Source organism: Pan paniscus, chromosome 3 (assembly GCF_029289425.2).
Source record: "Pan paniscus chromosome 3, NHGRI_mPanPan1-v2.0_pri, whole genome shotgun sequence".
Lineage (NCBI taxonomy): Eukaryota > Metazoa > Chordata > Mammalia > Primates > Hominidae > Pan > Pan paniscus.
Window position 1 is genome coordinate 150547100 of NC_073252.2, and position 19608 is coordinate 150566707.

At 42.5% G+C, this 19608-nt stretch overlaps 1 protein-coding gene across 1 annotated transcript in view; it reads right to left on the bottom strand.

The window, feature by feature from the left end:
- The window catches only part of TMEM154 (transmembrane protein 154), a 53910-nt gene extending 34516 nt beyond the window's left edge, over positions 1-19394 (bottom strand). Inside the window, exon 1 of the mRNA XM_003815894.5 lies at positions 18868-19394. Coding sequence (XP_003815942.1) covers positions 18868-18931 — 64 coding nt within the window. The 5' untranslated portion in view covers positions 18932-19394. The remainder of the gene's footprint in view (positions 1-18867) is intronic.
- Between the last annotated feature and the right edge of the window lie 214 nt (positions 19395-19608).

Consider the following 19608-nt stretch of genomic DNA (forward strand, 5'->3'; position numbering starts at 1 on the left):
GAAACCAGGGGGCCGATGGCAGAACCAGAGCTTATAACCCCACACAGTGTTTTCCCTCCCTCAGGGAGGAATGTAATGCTTGCAAATCATAAAGTTTGGCCATAAAGTGGTGAATGAGAGGGAACCTCCTGCTCCCATTCCTCCGCCTATACTAGGAGGTGGCTTTCTGGCACAAGGCAGGACAGAGGAAAGGGTTCCCAGAAACCTCGGCTTTACTGGGGCTCTTGCTAAGGCTCCTCAGCTCAGATGCGTTGCCAGAAAAGCTGCCCAGAAGGACAAGGTCTTTTCAGCACCTCTCTGAGGAAGGTGAATGAAGTCCCTAGAAGAACACTTTGCATCTTAGTCACCATTTGACCCGTGGCCCCGGGAAAAGAGAAAATAGGAAAGGAAACAAGCTAACAAGAATAATGGGGACATCTAAACAATCGGGAATAAAAGAGAAACGGAAAGAAGCATACCAGATGGTCCTGACCTGTGTACATTTACTTTTCAGCATGAGACAACGCTGTTCACAGGTGGCCCTTGGTGGAACGGTGGAGTTAAAGAGGCTGAAAGTTCTCTCTGCAATGTCCCCCTCCCACATGCCCTCACATATGTTTTCCGCATTAAGCATCATTTGCTCTCTCAGATTCTCTAGTGGCTATTTAAATAAATGAGAATCAAGGGATTGTTCTCTTTCTCTCTCTCTCTCTCTCTCCCCAACTCTATGATAGCTTCAAAATAATAAATTACAGTAACTGGGATGTATTGAATGCTTAGTATGTGCTAGCTGCTAGGATACACATGTGCTATCTAATTCGATCTTCACAACTTTATTGCCCACATTTTACAGATGAAGAAACTGAATCTTGAATGTCTTGCCCTTGCCCTGGGGTACAATCCTGTCGTTTATATTATTAATTTCTACTGAGTTTTGAAGGTGCATTTCCTCAAGCATAGGTGACAAATAACAGATGAGGGTCTGGTCATAGCTCTGCCACTTTGTACTTATAGAATTTGGACAAATTACTTTTCTCTTGATGACTTAATGCTCTCATCTGTACAACTAAGGAGTGATCCCCAAGGTCCCATCTATTTCCACATCTCTGTTGATTCCAAAGTGTTCTACCTTGTTTTTAAGTAGTTTTTGAATAGGTAATCTGCACATGGTACTCAGTTCAGAAAGGAAGTTTCGCTACCACCCTTTCCCCAAGTTACTCAGTTTCCTTGCCCAGAAGTAACCATCGTTTCTGCTCCTTTGAGAGAAACTCTATGCATATACAAGTATAAGTATTGTTTCCTGTTTTCTCTTTTTGACACAAATGGTAGCACAATTTATATACTTTCTGCCCCTTGCTTTTTTCACTTAAAATTTTATCTTGAAGATCATTCCATGACTGTATAGAGAGCTTTTTTCCCCATTGTTTGAATGTATTATAATCTATTCCTATTGACAGAGATTTAGGTTCTGTTGTGTTTCCAACAATACTGCAATAAACCTCTCTGCTCATCCTTCAGTTTGCACACAGGCAAGCAAGTTCTACAGTGTATCTAAAAATGGGGAGAGCATGAGAGGGTGTTAGGTGCAGGGTAAGAGGGGACAGCATCAAACTACTCTTGGTGGTCTGATCAGAAAAATTCTCTAAGACAACCCTAGTACTCCAGTTTTCACATAATGAGAATTGACAGAAACTAAGGGAAGAACCAGGTGTGCAGGGAGTCTGGGATGTCAAAGGGAGGAAAGTTGAAAACACTGGGGATCAGCTCCAAGAGTTTGTGCAAGGAGGAATCAAATGTCATCAAAAGGTGAGCTGGCAAACAAAGATGAGCCATAGAATCAGATCAGCAGCCAGGAGTGGGTTGCCAAGGTGACAAGGGTAAGAGTTAGGAAGAAAATCAGAAGTGTACACCAACAAGGTGGAAACCAGAGGAGGTGCCAAAGGCCACAAAAGTATGGATGCAGAGGGCAGCTGAAGGGATTTTCCCCCAAAACATGACAGGTGTCCCTCCCATGGCCTATGGGTTAACAGCCACTCTTAATGCAGAGGACATGGGGCCCCCTAAAACCACTGTGTTTAAAGAAACACTGACTAAGGCCCATAATCATCCATGGAGATTTCCTGCGGGCGGCATCCTGGGCTTCTTGGGTGAAAGTAACCTTTTACAACTTTGGGAGTCCAGCCACCGTGGAGGAAGGCAGAACTCTCTTTCAGGAAATAAGTCTGGAGGTGAACCCTCCAGAACACACAGGGGTACTTGCCTGTGCTGTGCTCCAGGACTCCAAGGACATAACCATAGCATCGTGGAAGGAAGACAGGATTTGAATTCAGAAGAGCTAGGCTTGAGACTGGCTGCTGCCCTCTGCACCCTTGGGGCCTGGGAAGAATTCCCTCCCTCTCTAATTCTCCATTTCCTAAAAGCCAAAAAAGTAGGCCTTCTGCTCTGTCTAGCCCATAGTGTTCATATGAAAGTAAATGAAATAAGAACTGCTAAAATGCTTTAGGAGCCATAAAGCACCATACACAGGCCAGGTATTTGTGTCTTTGTTATTTTCTTCATCCATCACCTGTTCTCTTTCCCCCATCTCTGTACTTGCCTGTTTCTCTGCTGTTCCCCAGAAGGTTAATCTGCCGGGTATAACTTCCTCATTTTACTGCAACTTTACTTCCTTATCTAAATTTGGGCATATTTCAGGGTAAAAGAGGTGGGGCTAGAGGTAAAACTAGCAAAGCTGCAGAAGACAGAAATAGGACATAGGGTTAGAGGGCAAAGAGAGAGGCATTAACAAGCAAAAGAATAGAAGAGAAGAAATAAGGAACACAACAGGTTAGAAGCAGAAAGGTGTGTGAAGGTCAGTCTTGCGTGGCTTCATGCCCTGCATGGGACCAAACTCCCAGATCACTGGGTGTGAGGGCCGAGGCTGGTAGCCTCATAAGCTGCAGATTTGGCAGAAGCCCCTGCTGTTAGGTGGCCAAGTCACAGTCATCTCAAGTGACTGCAACACGAACTCTCCCAGGAAGTCTCTCTCCGTTTCACCAGTTCTCTTTCTCTCTGCTCAGATAATGTAGCATTTTAAAGAGATAATGGAAGTGGTCAGTCATGTGAATGATGAAACTAAGCTGCAATACTTCACTTTATTGTTTATCCAAAAATCTTAAGATCACTTGATAATAAACTGCACAGTGTACAGAGTCACTTACAAATACTTATTGACGATATTCACGCAAACACATCTGGGACTCATCTTTCACACATCTGGTGAGGATGTATGGGAAAATCCTTGTAAATGGGAAGAAATGTTTGAGGTAACGCCTGGCAGCCCCAACAGCTGGGCAGCACAGTGTCCCCATTATCCCTGCTCAGGGCATTATCACTAAATGGAAATGACTCTGCTTCTCCAGGAAGCAAACTAGCTAACTTCTCTTTTTCTGAAAGTGAAACAAATGTGCAACCAACACATACGTGCACTATTTACAATAGCAAAGACATGGAACCAACCCAAATGCCCATCAGTGATAGACTGGATAAAGAAAGTGTGGTACATATACACCATGGAATACTATGCAACCATAAAAAAGAATGAGATCAGGCCCTTTGCAGGGACATGGATGAAACTGGAAGCCATCATTCTCAGCAAACTAACACAGGAACAGAAAACCAAATGCCACATGTTCTCACTCATAAGTGGGAGTTGAACAATGACAATACGTGGACACAGGGAGGGGAACAACACACACTGGGGCCTGTCGTGGGGTGGGGTACAAGGGGAGGGAGAGCATTAGGACAAATACCTAATACATGCAGGGCTTAAAACCTATATGACGGGTTGATAGGTGTAGCAAACCGCCATGGCACACATATACCTATGTAACAAACCTGCACACTGGAATTTAAAGTAAAATTTTTTTTAAAGCTTAATTAATAAACACAAAAATATGTTATAAAACTGCAACCAAGCTCTAGCTTTTAAAGTTAGAAGAAGAAAGTATTATAAACTTACTGAAAGACTGTCACATTAGTAATACAATGTGAAATAAAACAATGACAAGAGAATGCTACTAAACTCAGGATGTCATGAAGTATGTTGGACCACAGTCAGTTGCCCCATTCTTTCATTTGTCAATTATGTGAACTCCATGTGCAAATTATTTAAACAATTTTATAGTTAAGATGGTAAAATGAAAGAAAGCATGTCAGATGTCAAGCCTTCAAACTCTTCCCTGCTTTGTGGAGTAACTGACATGTTTGAATTTCAGGATGATCAAGAAATCACACCCAAAAGCCTGACTCCTTTTCATTCTCCTGTACCTCAGTATACAATGAAGAGCCTGATTAGCATTAGAAGAAGGAGAGAAAAACAAACCAAGAAGTCTTCCAGTGGTTCTCAGCCTAGTCTGCACATAGAATCACTGAGGCATCTTTCAATAACCTGATGCCCACACCATACCCCAAACTCATTACATCAAAATACCTGAGGGTGCAGCTTCTAGGGAGGCCGAAGCAGGAGGATCACTTGAGTCCAGTCCAAGGCTGAATGAGCTATGATCACACCAATGCACTCTAGCCTGGGTAATCAAGCAAGACCCTGTTCTAAATATCGATCAATCAAAATATTTAGGGGTAGAACCCAGGTCTCAATAATTTTTACAGTTCTCCTTGTGGCTCCAGGACGCAGCTGAAGTTGTGTCTCACTTCTCTAGACCCTGCCCACTTCTGGCCTCCCCTGAGCCACACCAGATCATTCCCTGTCTTGTTCTCTATGGTCCTCGGTGAATTTGAGAAAAATTAGAGGTCAAGGAGTTGGATGCCAAAGGCTTGCCTAGCAGCTGCCAACTCTATCACCAGAATACAATAGCTTAAAAATCATCACTGAAGTCTCAAGAACCTGGAAGAGTCTAGCTAGGATATGAGAGAGGGCTGTGACAATCACACCTTCCTGAATAAGCCTGAATTAGAGAGATGCATGCCAGGGTTTAAATCCTGCATATCCCGAAAATGTTATGGCTAATAGAAGAGCTATCAGTAATAGCTTTGATTGGTGCTTTAAGACAGCGGTCCTCAAACCTTAGTGTGTATTGGAAACAACTACAGCCCTTCTTAAAACACAGATTGTTGGGCGTAGTCTTATAGTTTCTGATGTAATAGGTCTGGCAGGGGGCCCAAGAATTTGCTTTTTTTTTTTTTTTTTTTGAGACAGGGTCTCACTTGGTGGCCCAGCCTGGAGTGCAGTGGTATGAACATGGCTCACTGCAGCCTTGCACTCCTGGGCTCAAGCAAACCTCCCACCTCAGCCCACCAAGTAGGTGGGACTACAGACGTGCGCCACCACGCCTAATTTTTGCATTTTCTGTAGAAACAGGGAGTCTCACTTTGTTACCCAGGCTGGTCTCAAACTACTGGGCTCAAGCGATCCTGCTTCAGCCTCCCAAAGTGCCAGGATTACAGGCATGAGCCAACAAGTCCTACCAGAATTTGCATTTTCAACAAGTAATCACGTTGTGCTGATGCTGCTGGTCTGCAGGGCATACTGGTTGAAGTTGCTCAAACAATCTCATTTAGTTGTGGCTAATTATCAGTCACACCTGTTGTTGTTCTCCACATTTGCTGTGCATCAGCATCACCTGGGAAGTTTTCAAGCCCTATCCAAATTAGTTATTTGAGACTATCTGGGGGCGTGGCCTGGGTAACAGTATTTCTTAAAAGCTCCCCAAATAACTCTAGTAAGTATGTATGTTAGGTTGAGAATGACTGAGTTAAATAATAACTGAGTGGACTTTATTTTAATTTGCCATTGTTCGTGAAGACAGTCATTAGTTTTACATGTGATTAGACAACCCTCCACAGAAGCCTTTGGGAACAAAATTAAATTTTGTAGAGACAGGGAGTCTCACTTTGTTACCCAGGCTGGTCTCAAATTACTGGGCTCAAGCAATCCTCCTGCTTCAGCCTCTCAAAGTGCCAGGATTACAGGTATGAGCCACCAAGTCCTACCAGAATTTGCATTTTGGAGTATGCACCAATAAACAGTTTAACTCTTCAGTTGATCTCTTTTTAAAAATCAATTGTTCAGCATCTGTGGAATCTGATGTGATGTGGTCAGGGACAGAATGGGACTAAAATGAGAATAACCATGCCAGACTCTTCAGGACACAATCTGGCTATGGGAGGCTGATTGTGTTTGCATGGAGACACTAACTCCAAGTGGATGGATGACACCACTGGGACACTGTTGCTCATGGACCACGGACAGTGGCGCTGGGACACCAATGCTCAGACTATAGATGGTGGTGATGGGACACCATTGCTCATGGACTGCAGACAGTGCTACAAGGACACCGATACTCACGGACTACAGATGCTGCTCTGAAGTGCTCTGTACTTTTCTCTAGTTCATTTCCAAACGGTACTAACTTATTATTTATTATCTGGAATTACTTCATTTGTGTACTTGTCTACCATCTGTCTCCTTCACTGTTTTGTACGTATCCCAGCACCTGCAACCCCATCTGCTGTGTGTGGAAGGAATGACTGAAGGAAATGTCCAATAGGCCTGGTGGGTCTGTGGTGAAATTGCCAGTCACGCTCTCACCTTCTTCTCCAGAGTCTGATCTCCTCCTTCCCCTAACAACTTCCTTTCTGTCATACATACACGGTGTATCTCTAGTCACAAAGAAAGACAAATCTAAAGTGGTTTTCCTTCAAAAAGCTATCTAAATTTTTCAAACATACAAGGGAATGGAGGAATTGCTTAATAACAACTTATGCATCCTAAATAATGAGACTTCATGTTTATAGTTTTTTTTTGTCAGGAGCAATGAGGGTGGTTCATGCATTTGCCCCCATGTAAAGGTCAGGTGACTTGATTCTCTCTGGGAGCAGGACTCGAGAAGAGGAGGGATTGCTGTTTTCTTATAAGCTCAGTTGTTCCACATATTTGCCAATTTTATTAAGTGAAAGCCTTCACCTAATATGTTTTTTCTGACTAATTTACTTGAAGAAGTTATGGACAGAGTAAATAGGTGGTTGAACAGATACAAGGCAGAAGCATTGAAGATTAATGGCAGCTTGTAAGTGCAGAAAGGTATTTGAGATCATCAAGCAATGCCTGTGTTTTGTACACTTTTTCTCTTCAGCCACCAGATAACTAGAGGTGATGATGCCTTGCATCGAAAGAACATAAAGAAAGGATTCTTTTTTCTGGTTTTGAGGAGGTTGTCTGGTAAAGCACTTTCAGCCAGTAGTCTGCTCTGGGAAATTACTCGTTAGGGTTTGTTGTATTTTTACCTCCTTGAATTGAGAAGCACACCTGCAACTGTAATTTACTATCAGATTAAAACATGTTTCACAGTGGGGAGACCCACAATGTTCCAATGTCTTTTTCATTTTAAACTTTTATTTTGATGTCTTTTTAAGAGGAAGCTTGCTCACATTTAATCAGATTTGCTCAGGCCCCAAGGCTGTTTCTGGTTTGAAGTCACTCACTTGGGGAAGCTGCATTTTTGACCACCTGACTACCTTTTTATACACTGGAATCCTACAGTAACCTGTAGCACCTGGCAGTTTTAAAGAATGTGTATTTTTAGGAGACAGAATACAAATATATTTTAAAAGCTTCAAAAAGTTCTTCGTACCATCAATGAGATAAGCAACATGAAAGTGCTTTGAAATGAAAAAAAAAGGATTATTAAATGATCGTTATTGCCAAACTGAATACTTTCCCAATTTTACTATATTTCTACTTATTTTATTATATTTCTTCTTTTCAAGGGCCAATTTCAAAATTACAATTGAAAAAGAGTAACTTGAAAACAGATACTCCCAGCCATGCCCTTGCCTCAAGACATCTGCCGTCTCCCTGGCCTCTGAGGCAGGGTGGGAAGACACCGCCACCCCATTCCATAGGTGAAGAGCTCTTTCATGGGGTACATGGGCATCCCACTCCTTGCTCGGCTCAGCACAAGCTCAGCATTGCCAGAGAGAAAAACTGGAAGACAGAGACAAACAAAACAACAACTGGTAGGTGGGTGCTTGTGATAAGTTAAAGATAGGAAACCAGGGAACGCTGTGGGCTGCCACCCCAGGGGCTTGGTCGCCACCAACAGTGAAGGAGGAACAACAGGGAGACGATGTGCACCAGAGTCCCCATCGCCAGCCTAAGCAGGAGCACAGGAGCAACAGCGTTTGATGCTTTCCTACAAGAGGCTGAAGAAGGAAACAAGTTGCTGAGGTTTTGAAGAATCGTGGGTCACATTTCCTTGGATCAGCTAAGCCCCGAACAGATCCCTAAAGCAACTGGGCTTCTGGTCCTATTTCACCTTCAAAGAGAATCAATCCTGCCCTTCCATCCTGAACAGTCTTCTAGGCTCAAGCACTCTGAATTTTCCTGTTGTGGCTGGAGCTATCGATGTGGTGCTAGTCTCACTCTCTTTGTCAACCTCTCTTGTGCATTTATTAATACAAACTTATTATTTTTTCCTAACTTAGTTTTTAACGTGATTACTTTCACAGATTTTTTAAAAGTTGATCTGCTCTTGAATTCCTGGTTTTATTCTATGTAATTATCAGTATTTTTTTTCAGAAATGGTCTCTTTTTATTTGAATGGTTGATCTAGGACTCAGCCTAAATATTATTCTAATATGTAGCTGTACATAACCAACATGTCTATGATGTTAGTGATGAACCAGAACCAACGCAGAGATGGTCTTTGCCTGATAAAAGATAATCACAATCCGAAATAAAATTACTAGGTAAAATACAGGATGCCTAGTTAAATTTGAATATCAGATAAACAATGAAACATTTTTAGTTACATGTCCCATGTAATATTTGTACTAAATACTTATACTAAATTGTAAAGGACATCCTTATAGTAAAGGAAAGCATTGCTTATCTGAAATTCACATTTAACTGGTTGTCCTATATTTTTATTTGCTAAATGTGGCAATCTTAATCATAAACAAATAAGCAAACAAGTATAAGTCTTAGAAAAGAATAAATCAATTTTTAAATGAATGAATTTAGTGTTGTCAGGGAATAATAACAACATGTCAGCAAACCTTGGCAACCATTGGAATCCCGTTTCTGAAAATTACAGCGTAGTGTGAAGTAGAAAATAACAACGATGGTTTTAACTCATATGAAACATAGAAAAAATTCAAAAACAAACTAGATTTATTGGTTTTAAGGAAAAGAAGCCAGAACAACTACCAGAATACTGTTCTGTTAGGTAACTCTTCTTTTAACCACCTTATTTAATTACTCAGGAAATATTTCTGTGTTTTCCTCAACAACTGGAGTAGATTTTCCCATGAGTTTTATGTTACACAAAGTTTAGTTATTTTTAAAGTTATCAAATCAGCTCTTACTGGCTTGAAGTTAAGTATCTATGGAACTTGTATTTCCTTTGTTTTCCTTTCAAATATCTCCCCAAAATGCTTGTAACTGTGTGTCCTTTCTGTAAATAATTTTGCCACTTATTGTGTATTTTTCTAGGTCTGAACTTGTGTTCATATTTTCAGAAGGTGGGTAAAAATGTTTTCTCTGCAGCTACATAGTATTTTCTCCAGGAAGGCTGGCGGGGGCAGAGTGCAATAATTGTTTTGGTTTGAAGGGACAGAGGTGAACTGTTCATACATTAAAAGATTTGGGAGGCCGGGTGCGGTGGCTCACGCCTGTAATCTGTAATCCCAGCACTTTGGGAGGCCAAAGTGGGCGGATTACTTGAGGTCAGGAGTTTGAGACCAGCCTGGTCAACATGGTAAAACACCCATCTCTACTGAAAATACAAAAAAATTAGCTGGGCTTGGTGGCAGGTGCCTGTAATCCCAGCTACTCGGGAGGCTGAGGCAGGAGAATCGCTTGAACCCGGGAGCCGGAGGTTGCAGGAGCAGAGATTGCACCACTACACTCCAGCCTGGGCAACAGAGTGAGACTCCATCTCAAAAAAATAAAAATAAAATAAAATAACTAAATAAATAAAAGATTTGGGATAGTTAGCTAATATTCTGGAATAAAATTATAAAACTGGGTTAACTAAAAATAACATTTATCCAAGTATTGATATATTTTGATTTTATTATTTAAATGATTATAATCTCCTCATATATACAAGTAAATCTTGGGGCATTTGATAAATTTCATGTTTATGCATTCATTGAGTCAGCCACTACACTTTCGTTGTGTGCCTATTAACGTGCAAGTGGCCATTCTAAGCTTTGGCAAGTGCAGGTGAATGAGACCAGCTTCTGCCTCCCAGGGAAGTGGCTGTTAAGTAGGGACGATGGCATGCAAATCAATAATTATAATACAGATTAATAAAAGCCATCATGTGTTTGTATACAAAGTCTCATGAGTACATGGGAGAGGAAGACATTCATTGCATTTGGGGCTAAGGGGTACTCAGGTATTTGATGCAGGGGAATGGACCAGTCAGTTGAACCTTGGGAGTTCTTCAAGCAAAGAGGGAAAAGAAAGGCATTACAGTTGAGGGCACAGCATACAGAAAGATTCAGTGGCCCAAAAGAGCTTGGCACACTCAAGTGGCTGTATTATAGGGCTCACGGTGGGAAGCAGGAAGTAGCAAATGTAAAGCAGGTAAGGAACTCAAGACCAGCTCATCATTAGCTTGTAATGATGCCAAGGGGATTGGACTCTATCTCAAGGAGATGAAGAAGCACTGAGGGATGAGTACAGGAGGAAATGATTCCATTTTTATTGCAGAACCATCACTCTGGAGGTTATGTGAAAATGGGTTGGAGATGAGACTAGAGGCAAGAAGACTGGTTAAGAAGTTAAGAAAATAGCCTAGGTGAGAGCCCACAGGAGTCTGAACTGGCAGGGAGCAAAGAATGAGTATTGTTTTGGAACTGAGTTTAAGGCCCCTGTGACATGTCCAGGGAAAACTGGTGATGAAAATACCAGGTTGGGCAGATAGGTCTGGCTGGAGGGTTATTTGGGAATCCCCAACCCAGGGGTGAGATGAAAGTGGGTGTGGCTGGGCTCAATGTCTCACGCCTATAATCCCAGGACTTTGGGAGGTCTAAGTGGGAGGATGGCTTGAGCCCAAAAGTTCAAGACCAGCTGAGCAACATACTGAGACCCTATCTCTATAAAAAAAAAAAAAAGCAAAAATTAGCCGGGTGTAGTGGCATGTGCCTGTAGTCCCAGCTACTCAGGAGGCTGAGGTGGGAGGATTGCTTGAACCCAGAGGCTTGAATCCAAGATCGTGCCACTGTACTATACAGCCTGGGTGACAAAGTGAAACCCTTAAGAAAAAAAAAAGGGTTGTCATGACCCAGGACTGGTGTAAGGAGTGAGAAAAGAAAAGAACACTGACATGAAATGAGCAGGTGGTAGAGAAAGATTCATAACCAAACACTGGAAAGAAGCAATCAGAGTCACAGTAGGGGACCCAGAAGAAAAGAGCATTGTGAAGATCAAGGATAAGAGAGCTGCAATCACTGATTAATTAGGACAAGTGCTATGGAGAAAAACATAAAATAAGCACAGAAATGGGTCTTTTGGGTTTAGCTTTTAGGAATCACTGGTGATGGAGACAGAGCGATCTGAAATCTGTACCTGACACAGTAGCCACATGGCAGAGGATTGAGAAATGAATGGAATGTGAGAAACTGAGAGTGTATTGACCATCTTCAAAGAGACTGGGAGACGTGAAAAAGAAAGATGGAGGAGAGCAAGAAGAACTCACAGGCTCTCTCATTATTTTCCATTATGAAAGTATACCTACTGAAAAGAATAGAGGATGATTTAACAAGTAACAAGGCACTCATCCCCTAATTATCTTAAATTTTTCCATATTGACAAGAGCAGAGGTTGGCAAACTTTCTCCTAAAAGGCTAGAGAGTAAACATTTTAGATTTTGCGGGCCAAGAGGCAAATACCAGCTATTATGAAAGCACTTATTTATATAAACATTAAAGGTAAAACCATTTACAAATGTAAAAATCAATCTTAGCTTGGAAATAAAGGAAGCTGGCTGGGTTTGGCCCATGGGTCTTAGTTTGCTGAGCCCTGGACTACCATCTTTTTGCTGACAGAAACAATATTTTGGATATAATTGAAGCCCTCATTATACCCCTCCCTGATCTCATTTCTCTTCCTCACTCGTCAAAGGTAATTATTGTCCTAAAGTTACTGTGTATCATTCCCACTTTTCAAACATGTCTATGTCCCTAAGCAATATATAGCATAATTTTGGTTGTTTAAACATGTTTAAATAAGTATAATTATTCTATGCATAGTAATCCTTTTTTTCTTTTTTTTTCCCACCCCGCTTCTGCATAATAATTTTATTTACTTCTTTATTTGTTTTGAGACAGAATCTCACTCTGTTGCCCAGTCTGGAGTGAAGTGGCACAATCTCAGCTCACTGCAACCATTGCCTTCCAGGTTCAAGCAGTTCTCCTGCCTTAGCCTCCCGAGTAGCTGGGACTACAGGCATGCGCCACCATGCCCAGCTAATTTTTGTATTTTTAGTAGAGACGGAATTTCACCACATTGGTCAAGCTAGTCTCGAACTCCTGACCTCAAGTGATCTGCCTGCCTCTGCCTCCCAAAGTGCTGGGATTACAGTCCTGAGCCACCATGCCTGGTGGCATAATAATCTTTAACTGACTTTTTCATCAACATGACTTTTGATACATTTGGCTTGATACATTTGATACATGTATCAACATGACTTTTGAGACTGATTCACCTTGATACATTTGGCTGGAATTCATTAATTTTACTTGTTATGTTGTACTCATTCTGTGACTATACTAAATTTTATTTTTCCTTTTGTTGATAGACATTTAGGTTGCTTTCATTTTGTTTTGTTTTGTTTTTCATTTTTACAAACAATGCTATCATCAACAACCTCAGCCATATCTTTTGACTGCACATTTGTGAGTGAGCTAGGAGTCAATTCTTGGGATTGTGGAGCATGAACATCTTCTGCTTGTGTAATATTTCCAAATTATTCTCCAGAATGGTTGTATAGAAAAATTTCCTTTTTCATATAATCTGATAAATGCGGTAACCTGAAAATTCTCCCAATGTGCAACACCTAGAAATGTTGAATAAAACATAAAAGGCAATCTTTTAAATGCATAAAGAAATCTCAAGAAAGCAAGAAAATGCCTAAGGCTTAGGAGAGATATATATTTTTAAATGCTTAGAGGAAGTTGAAATTCGGAGTTATATCTACCAATGCGGATTTCCTCAACAAAGGTGTGGGCCCAGGGAGATAACAGGCTATATAATGTTTTCAGGGAGCTCCTGTCCATTCACTGGGTCAACAGTTAAAGCTAAAATTTCAGACCATGGTATAAGAAAAAAAGTCACTGAAATGACTTTGGCAAAGTTCAGAGTCAGGTCAGCTACCCCAGGCTGATCTTGCCATCATCCTGACACCTGTGGAATCTGGGCCCTCCTCTGATTTTCAATTTGGATTGCTCTATTCCTTTCTTCTTTCTTGAGGGCAATCAGTTCAGTCTCCTTGGTTACCTACTTCTGGCACCTGGCTTGCTCCACTGCCGGCTCTGGTCTGCCAGCTTACCCCCTCATGGAGGCTTTGTTGCTTCCTCCTGCAGCTCTTGGAAGCTGACCTCTGATGCTTGCCACTTCCCATTCAAGGCTGGGGATTAAGCCTGAGGTCCAATCATGGGCTCCCTTAAGCACACCCCTGTCTCAGTTTCTTCCAAATCCTAGTTTGTGATGACAAGGCTGGGGTTATATTCGAAAAGAATTGGGGCTTAGAGCACTTCATAGTAGCTTGGTGACAGGATCAGATAATTTGGGGTTCTGTTAAGTAGGGTGAGCCATCCTCGGTGTACCAGGTTCTGCTCTCAGGGCCCCCACGATTTCCATCAAGAATGGGAGGCAAGGCCAGGTGCGGTGGCTCATGCCTGTAATCCCAGCACTTTGGGAGGCCGAGGTGAGTGGATCACCTGAAGTCAGGAGTTCAAGACCAGCCTGGCCAACATAGTGAAACCCTGTCTGTACTAAAAATACAAAAATCAGCCAGGTGTGGTGGCATGCACCTGTAATCCCAGCTACTGGGGAGGCTGAGGCAGGAGAATCGGCTTGAACCCAGGAAGTGGAGGTTGCAGTGAGCCGAGATCACACCACTGTGCTCCAGCCTGGGCAGCAGAGCGAGACTCCATCTCAAAAAAAAAAAAAAAAAAAAAGAATGTGAGGCAACAGATATGACAAGCAGCAAGATTATGTCTACACAAACTTTAGCTAAAAGTTACCAAATAGATAATAAGATGTTTAAAATAATGACATAAAAGAAGGAATAAATAACACAAGGGAAAAAAACCCAAAGCAAAATGTGTATAAAAAAAGAACACATAGGCCAGGTGAGGTGGCTCATGCCTGTAATCCTAGCACTTTGGGAGGCCGAGGAGGGTGGATCTCCTGCGGTCGTGAGTTTGAGACCAGCCTGACCAACATGGAGAAACCCCATCTCTACTAAAAATACAAAATTAGCCGGGTGTGCTGGCACATGCCTGTAATCCCAGCTACTTGGGAGGCTGAGGCAGGAGAATCGCTTGAACCCACAAGGCAGAGGTTGCGGTGAGCCAAGATTATGCCATTGCACTCCAGCCTGGGCAACAAGAGTGAAACTCTGTCTCAAAAAGAAAAAAAAAAAGAACAAATTTTCTAGAAATGCCAAATAATGATGACTAAAATTAAAAGCCCAATGGATGGCTTGACCATCAAGATAGACAAGGTGATTGCACTAATCTACCCTCGGACCAGTAGTGCAGAGTTCCTGTCTCTCCATGTGTTTGCCAACATTTGAGAGCGGTACAAACTACATACGAATAGGCAAGCTGCAGTTTGCATTGTTTCATTACAGAATTGAGCCCATCCCAGTCAATATCTTCCCTCTTATGGTTTCCTGGGATTCCAAATTTCAGACACAGAAGGACTTTAAAGCTCATCGTCTCTGTCTGTTTTTTGAGGGAGTCCCTTAGAGTATTTAGTCGTAATGGCCAGTTCTCAGTAGGGCTCTCCCACAGTGACTGCCTGACATAAGGCTGTTCTTCTCCTCGCTGGTTCCCACACCCTGAAACCTCTTACCCAGTGACTTCGACATTCTGTTTTTCTTGCTTCTAGTCTTAAATCCCCAGATTCTCTTGTGCTCACCCTTCACCTCTTTCAGCCCCTCCCTTCCTCCTCAGCAGTCTGAGTTTTAACCCAACTCTCATCATTCCTCTTCCTGTCAGCCAGTCTCCGACCCAGTGCAAACAAATGCAGCTCTATACTTGACATGCAGCCACTGCAAAGCCTAGCCAAGAGTTCTGTGCTGCACCTACAGCTGGAAAGGTTCAACAACCACAGTTTTCTAAACCCAAAACTAAATGAGTAGCCTGGCAGAGCTTGGAAACCCAGAGGTAGTATGGAGTATGATTAGAGTATGGACTCCTGAGGCAGAATCTTACTTAGATTCACTAATTAACTGTGTGACCTTGGGCAAGTCACTTAGCCTCTCTGTGCCTCAGTTTTCTCAAATGTAAAAACAGGGATAATAGTGCCCACCTTATAAGGTTGTTCTGAGAATTAAATAAGTTAGTGTATGTAGCATTTAGAACAGTGCCTGACCTATAATGAGTTCTATATATGTTAGCTACCATTGTTATTAATACTTGAAATTGGGACTGTCCCAGGAAACAGCAGATGTCAGCCGTGTTCATTAAAATAAGATATGAGATACCACAGTGTCAGAATGTGTAGCCTTACTTACATAGCTAGTATTTTCTACTATTCTTTCTCTCCTTGTCAAGATTCATCCAATACTTATATAATTCTTATTCTTCTGAACCAGCCCAGAAAATCTCCCATTCCTCTCTGTTTGGCCACCAAAACAGTCACAGCATCCTTGTTTCTGCCTCGTGGCCTTTAGCTCTCCCTTCTGCAACAATTCTGCTTTTAGCAACTAACAAATCCCATGTTTTTGGTATTTAGGAAATTGCTTTTGGTTTTCTGATAGTATTAAGCTGACACTGACAGGGCATAAAGAACAGAGATGGGGACACCCCTGCCCCACTTTACTCCATGAGCAGAACATCTCCTTGAGTTTGAACTTTCTTAGGATCCTACACTGGCCAAGACACCTAGGCCCAAGCTTTCCTTTAACTATGCTCACCCATTCGATTATAGTCCCAGAAAAGCTGCTTTCTTATTTCTCTCCTGGTGACTTCCAAGTGAATTATTTCTCTTGGGGTAGAACTCAATTCTATGTCAGGCTATCTATCTCTAAAAAGAGAAGAGGTCGCTGACTCAGAGGTAACAGTGCTGGTCTCATGCAACTGCAGATATTATCTCATGTTGCCCGCTCGTTGTTAATAAAGTCTTAATTTGAGATGCATCTCAGAGTATACTCACAAACAGTGTCAGGCCGTTCAGTAGGTTGGATTCATCTAACAAACATCCCCAGGTATTTTTTGAAGAATTCAAGGAAATATACCTGTGACACCTAGAAAGTAACTTATATCCTGAAGCCTTAGGCACTATTAGCTAAAAGTAGTGTACATTAATTAATTTTAAAAATCTTTAATTTAAAATCACCTTTTCCATGATGAATCATCTCAAAGTCATAGCTTTTATTCAACAGCTTTTTGCAAGTGGGCATTTTTCAGACATTGGGAATCCCGGCAGGGCCCAATTAGCATGTTGGATTATTTAGGTAATCCCTGCACTCTACTGAAGTGCAACTTTTCATCTTTGACTTCTCTTTACATTCCAACACTACCTGTTTTCAGGAGCTATCAGTTTTTTTTTGTAATCAGCCTCATATCCATTCTAGGGATGATTTTCATATTTATCAACAATTATTTTCTCATTTATGCTGAGCCCTTACAGGATTTTGGAAAGTCAAAGGTGAACTACAGAGGATTTTCCCTGGAGTTGTTCACAGCCAGTTGGGAGGCATGAACACAATTATGGTTCAAAGTGATTAGCAGAAGTTTAGGTCTATCAAGGCACAGCAGCAGGTACGAGTAGAGCTCCAGGGAAGGGGCAGAGAAAGGAGACATCAAGGAGGAGATCACATTTAGTTTGATACTTTTAAGGTGATACAAGAATTTGGTAGGTAGGAAAAAGAATGTATTCATTATAGGCAAGAGCCACGGAGTGGGAAGACAACTGGAAGGAGGTGCCACTGGGAAGGAGGTTGCAGTGAGAGTCTAAGGGGCAAAAATGAGGAACAAGTGAAGGGGCATAAATGAGGGGTCCTTAAGGGGGAAGATGTTCACGATCAGATTCAGGTGTCAGAAAGGCAACTTTAACCGAGTCTCTTCAGATTCTCTTTTTGCATCTCCTGAATTGCAGACACTAGGACTCAATCATTTTTTAGAAGCTAAAAAAAAAGTTCAGTCAAGATGAATTAGTATTAAGGGAGTGTTTGAGGCACCTGTGGCAGTGTTGCGCAATAGAAGAGGTGGAAGGAGGATGGCTAGGCTTTTCTTCCCTGATGTCCTACTACGAAAGGTTCCAGAGCTCTTGGCAGAGACAGTGATTGGTTCCGGGGCGGCGGTGGGGGGAGGGGGGCAGTGGTGGTGGAGGGTGGAGGAGCTCAAAGAACTCTGGAGTAGAAGCCAGAAGAGCTGACTAGCAGCAAGACCCAGACATCTCCCTTCTTCCACCTCTGTTTCTTCACCTGTGTGCTCAATATGGTTTGAGCTGCATCATCTTCAAGTTCCCTTCCAGCTCCAAAACATTGGGCATAAAACAACACATCAACTTCCAAACCCACTCTGAACACTAAACTCAATTTAACCAGACATCTTTTCAGCTGGAATGATTTGCCTTCCACTTTGTTTTCTACCTCAGATGCCTGGGGGACCACATGGAGAACACCCAGGGGAAGAGAAATTGATGGAGTGGGGTGGCTGGGTGCTGGCTGCTGACCTCCAGGAAGTTGTCACATCTGTTAGGTTGGGGCTGATGTCCCTCATTCTATCTAAAGAACTGTAGCTTGAGAACTTTCCTTTTGCTTGGTAAATACTGCCCTACACTAGAAGCAGTCGGTGTTCATTGACAGAAACAATGGGCAGCCAGTGTATTTGCCCAAAGGCAAGTCAACAAGAGAGGCAGCTGAAGGTGCTTGTGCTTGTTGTAGCAACTGGCAAGGGTGTAAATCAGTTGTTGCTTTTAGCCCATAATAATGAGATTCAATATTTTGTTTTTTCCAATACCTTTGATTGGTTCCAATCATATTACTTTTTCAAACAAACCTTCATTAGTAACAATCAATGCAAAAAAAAAATCTGTAGAAGTAACAAGGTGCAATAAAGGTAGATGAAAGACTTTACTTGATGTGTTAGAGGGGTACCCTCTAACACATAGCTCTTTGGTAGCTCTTCGGATAATTTCCCGTTTCCTTTTTTTTTTTTTTTAAGTTTATGTCGTTTCTTTAGTATGCTTTCTAGTAGTAAATTTTCACACCCCAGTTTTTCCAGGAGATTTTGGAATCAGCAGACTTCTCAGCCCACACCATAAAAAGCAAATTAATCATGTCTCTGTTTCAGCCAATTGAAGCTTTTTTTTTTTTAACATAAACTGCCAAAAAGTTTATGGTTTTCTTAATATGCCCATTAAAGCTGGTAAATTACAGGGACGCACACTTCCTGGAAGACAAAGACTGAAAGAGGGTTAAATGAAGTGAGAGCTGGAGCCAGTTTAGACAGCTGCAGCGAAAGCGAAGTCCCCTCTCCATCCCACCCCCCAAAAAAAGGAGTTCTAATTTTCTCCACTTCTTTCACAGAAAGGATTAGATTTTCTGGGTGTCACCCTCCCCGGCAGAGTTCTGTAGCCTCGGGCACCCTACCAGCTTTTGCGATCCTCCTTCCCAGGAGTAGGAAGTGGAGGCGGCTTACCCCGGCCGACGGGAACGAGCGCGATCACCAGGGCGAAGACTAGGGCTGCGCGGGGAGCCTGCATGTCCGCTCGCCTCGGCAGAGGCGCGCTCAGGATGCTGCGCCGGGCTGCAGCCTCTCTGAAACGTGAACATTTCCTGTTTCCTGCTTGTTTGGGTCGGTGCTGACTTGAAGGAGAGGTGTGTGCCTGTTTTTTAGGAAGTGATGTAATTCTGCAGGAGCCTGTCAGACCAGCAAGGATTGCAAAAGAGAAGTTGCTGCTGAAGCACTGGTTCTGTTATCACGCCTCTCCAGCCCTTTGGAGTCCCGGCCTCCAGCTTTTGAAACCGTCCCCGGGGCAACAGAGTCCCTTGCTCAGATGTCGTTCGGTATCTGGGACTGGGAGGGGTCCTGGACCACACGCATTCTCACTCTGTGATTTTGCTTATCCCCCAGGTGAGGCTCCGGGGCTGCCTAGAGCCTAGGAAGAAGCTGTCCTGTAGAACTTTCTGCCCTGATGGAAATGTTCCAAGTCTGCGCCATCTGATACAGTATCAGCCACATTGGCCACTGAGCATTTGAAATGAGGCTAGTGCTGATGGAATTTAAATTTTATTGAATTTTTATAAAATTGTAATAACTCCAAGTGGCTAGTGGCTGCTGTGTTGGATAGCGCAGGCCCAGACAGCAGGGACAACTGCATCGTCAGAAAACTGCCAGACCACTTCTCTCCGCCAGGCCCATTCTCCTTTCTCCACCCTG